Genomic DNA, 3553 nt, shown 5'->3' with positions numbered 1-3553 from the left:
TCAAAACGCATTTTGTTCCTTTTTTGACTACGCGTTCAAAAGGCGTTTTGTTGACTACGCGTTCAAAACGCGTTTTGACTATCTTGCATTCTCCCACTTGAAAGGCGTTACCATGACCAATTCTCCAGTCCACCACTAGCTAATAGTCAAAGAAAGTTTTTTAGAAAAAAAGACCATAGTTCAAGTGTCAAAGTTGATGGCTTTGATAGTGCAATTTCTGGTTAGAAATTGATACTTGAGTTATATGTCCACCATTAAACAGTGAAAACTTAGTGAACCATTGTGTATATGAAATCATTTGTTACATCCTCTTGTCTAAAACTAAGCCTCCTGATTTCATACAAGATGAAAATATCACTCAATCTTCTTGCATTCCTCCTCTTAATCCTTCATCATCAGTCAAATGGCCAAAATAATCCAAATATTAGCATAGGCTCTACTTTCACTGCTGGAGACAATGGCTCTTTGTTATCCTCGTCCGGGGACTTTGCCTTCGGATTTTATCCTGTTTCAGATAATCTTTTTCTAGTTGGAATTTGGTTCAACAAAATCCAGGAAAGAACACTCGTCTGGTCATCAAATCGCGACAGTCCAGCTGAAATCGGATCAACTATTAGTCTAACAAATGGTGGCCAGCTTGTGCTCAACTATGCTAATAGCACAGTTCAACAGATTTCCAGTGGGGCTGTAAGGTTGGGAATCATGCAAGATGATGGAAATCTTGTCTTGAGAGACTCAAGTTCAAATAATGTTTGGGAAAGCTTTGAATCTCCCACTGATACACTTTTGCCAGGACAAACTTTATCATCAGCAGGAAAGCTCTATTCTAATTCTATTTCAGATGGGAATTCCAACTACTCTAGAGGGAAATTTATGCTAGAAATGCAAAGTGATGGAAAATTAGTACTATCTGCTTATCATTTCGCGGACACAGGATATTGGGTGAGTAGTCAAGATAATATAGGAAACGGTGAAGTGAATTTAGTTTTCAACCAAAGGAATGCATCTTTGTACCTTGTGAGAGATAACAATAACACAATTCATTCGTTTCTATCTAACGTCCCAACCCCAGTTGAAGACTACTACCACCGTGCAACTCTAGACAGTTTTGGCAACTTCCAGCAGTATGCTTATCATAAGACTAATGGTAGCAATTGGATTAGAGTTTGGAAGATCCTTTCAGAGCCATGTATGGTTAATGCTGTTTGTGGGGCTTATGGATTCTGCAGCTCAAATGACAATGAAACAGTAAATTGTGACTGTCTTCCGGGGTATGTCTTCTTGGATCGAAGTAATCCTACTAAAGGTTGTCATCCAGAGACAATGATCAACTTCTGTGCTGATCATCTATCTACAGGAAATTTCAAAATAGTGTCTATGAAGGATAGTGACATGCCTTACAATGAAGTTGGGGATTATGAAATTTATCGTGACGTAGACGAGGAGGGATGCAAGAAGGTTGTCATGGAAGATTGTTATGCCATGGCTGCTTCTCTAGTCAATAGGTCATGTCACAAGAGGCGTACTCCTATACTCAACGCCCATAAAACTTCTATGACCAAAGGTAGCATTTCCTTCATCAAGGTGCCCATTAATTCAGATAAAGATGGCATATCAACAAAAAAGAAATCCAACACCAGAGCCCGCCTCACTGCTGGCCTTATAACTACCAGTTCACTTGCTGTCCTATTTGGAGCCTTGGCTTTTTACTATCATCCTGCTCCTAGGAGACTTGTACGACGAGAGTGGAATCCAAATTCATCAAGAATAGGTATCAATTTCCGTGAGTTCACATACAAAGAATTGCATGAAATAACAAATGGCTTCAGCAAGCAACTTGGAAAAGGAGCTTCCGCGAAAGTTTACTATGGGAATCTCAAGTTAAAGGATGTTCAAGTAGAGATTGCAGTGAAGCGGATGGCAGACGTTGCAGAGCCAAGTGAGAAGGTATTCATGACAGAGCTAAAAATCATAGGCAGAACTCATCACAAGAATTTGGTAAAGCTATTGGGATTTTGCATTGAGGATAATCACTTTATTTTGGTTTACGAGTTGATGAAGAACGGAGCATTATCAGATTTTTTGTTCAAGGAAGAAATACTGCCTACTTGGAGTCACAGAACAGAAATGGCACTAGGAATTGCAAGAGGACTGCTTTACTTACATGAAGAATGTGATTCTCCAATCATCCACTGTGACATAAAGCCTCAAAATGTACTTCTTGACAGCAAATACAATGCCAAGATTTCAGATTTTGGGCTATCAAAACTCTTGAAGAAAGATCAAACAAGAACAGATACTTGCGCAAGAGGGACAGTGGGATATTTAGCACCAGAATGGCTAAAGAATGCACCAATAACACCCAAAGTTGACATTTTTAGTTTTGGTGTAATGTTACTGGAGATTACATGTGGTAGAAGGCATATTGAGCTTAGCAGGGTAGAGGAAGAGAGCGAAGATGATGAAGGTGATGATTTACTGCTTGTAAATTGGGTTGCAGGCTGTGTGAGAAGTGGTAGAATAGAAAAACTTGCAAGGAGTGATCCTGAAGTATTGAATGATATTAAAAGACTTGAACGATTCGCCAAGGTGGGATTGTGGTGTGTCCATCCTGATCCAATTGTTAGACCTTCAATGAAAATGGTGATGCAAATGCTTGAAGGCATAACAGAAGCTGGAGTTCCTCCAATGCTTGATCATTAAATGATTGTTTAAATCATCAACAGGGAGGAGCATACTAACAAGACGAAGAAGTGAAAGGAAAAAGGCCTCTTGGCATTGAAAACTGCAGGTGAATAATGAAAATTGTCATACCATTAATAGTTAGTATTGAAGAACCTTAAGGGACATCCTGGATATACTTATGCTCTTGTAAAATTTGTCTAAGTCTCAGAATTTGATGATTAAGTGTTTCTTTTTTGTTTCCAGGTGTTTGAAGTCCTGAATTTGAATTGTTTGCTTTTGCTAGTTTATAATATGTGCTTCAGTTTCTCCCTTGTCATGTTTGTTGTACCTTTATTTACTTTGGTGTTGTGTATTGCTTGTTCTCCTCAGTCCAGTGTAATCAAAAGCAAAAAATCTCTAAGGTCCGTAGGAGCTTTAAGAGCAAAGTCCAAATAAAGAGTGTGGTTTATTGAAAAAAGACGCAACAGGAGAAAAAAATATAAATATATACATATTTAATCCAATACTAATAGTTATAAGCATGAATAGCATATGAACAATGAAATTGAATTATTATTTTTTTTACTATAAAGTGAAATATTAATTATATAGCGTTGCCTCTTCAGAAGAGGCTCATTGACAAAAAAAAAGTATGTCTTGGAACTTGATGATGACATTGAAGCATACATTAAGCGAGGCGAAACGCTCAACACATTTTGAGCCTCGCTTCAAGAATTAAGTGCGCCTTTGACAACATTGCCTCAGTCTCAGTCTAAGAAGGCAATACTTCATCTCTCTATCTCTCAGTTTTATTTTCACATATTCTCTATTTCAATTTACAAATTCTGTGCACTTATTGTATTTTAGGAGATCATCAATCCTGTCAAAC

General features: G+C 37.9%; 1 protein-coding gene across 1 annotated transcript; it reads left to right on the top strand.

Moving 5' to 3' along the window:
* The first annotated feature begins 274 nt into the window (after positions 1 to 274).
* Positions 275 to 2999, top strand: LOC129882998 (G-type lectin S-receptor-like serine/threonine-protein kinase LECRK2). Its single transcript, XM_055957532.1, has one exon. The coding sequence runs from the start codon at positions 289 to 291 to the stop codon at positions 2701 to 2703; it is 2415 nt and encodes an 804-aa protein (XP_055813507.1). The 5' UTR covers positions 275 to 288; the 3' UTR covers positions 2704 to 2999.
* The last annotated feature ends 554 nt before the right edge of the window (positions 3000 to 3553 follow it).

Source organism: Solanum dulcamara, chromosome 3 (genome assembly GCF_947179165.1).
Source record: "Solanum dulcamara chromosome 3, daSolDulc1.2, whole genome shotgun sequence".
Taxonomy (NCBI): Eukaryota; Viridiplantae; Streptophyta; class Magnoliopsida; order Solanales; family Solanaceae; genus Solanum; species Solanum dulcamara.
This window is presented reverse-complemented; position numbering and strand designations above follow the sequence as displayed.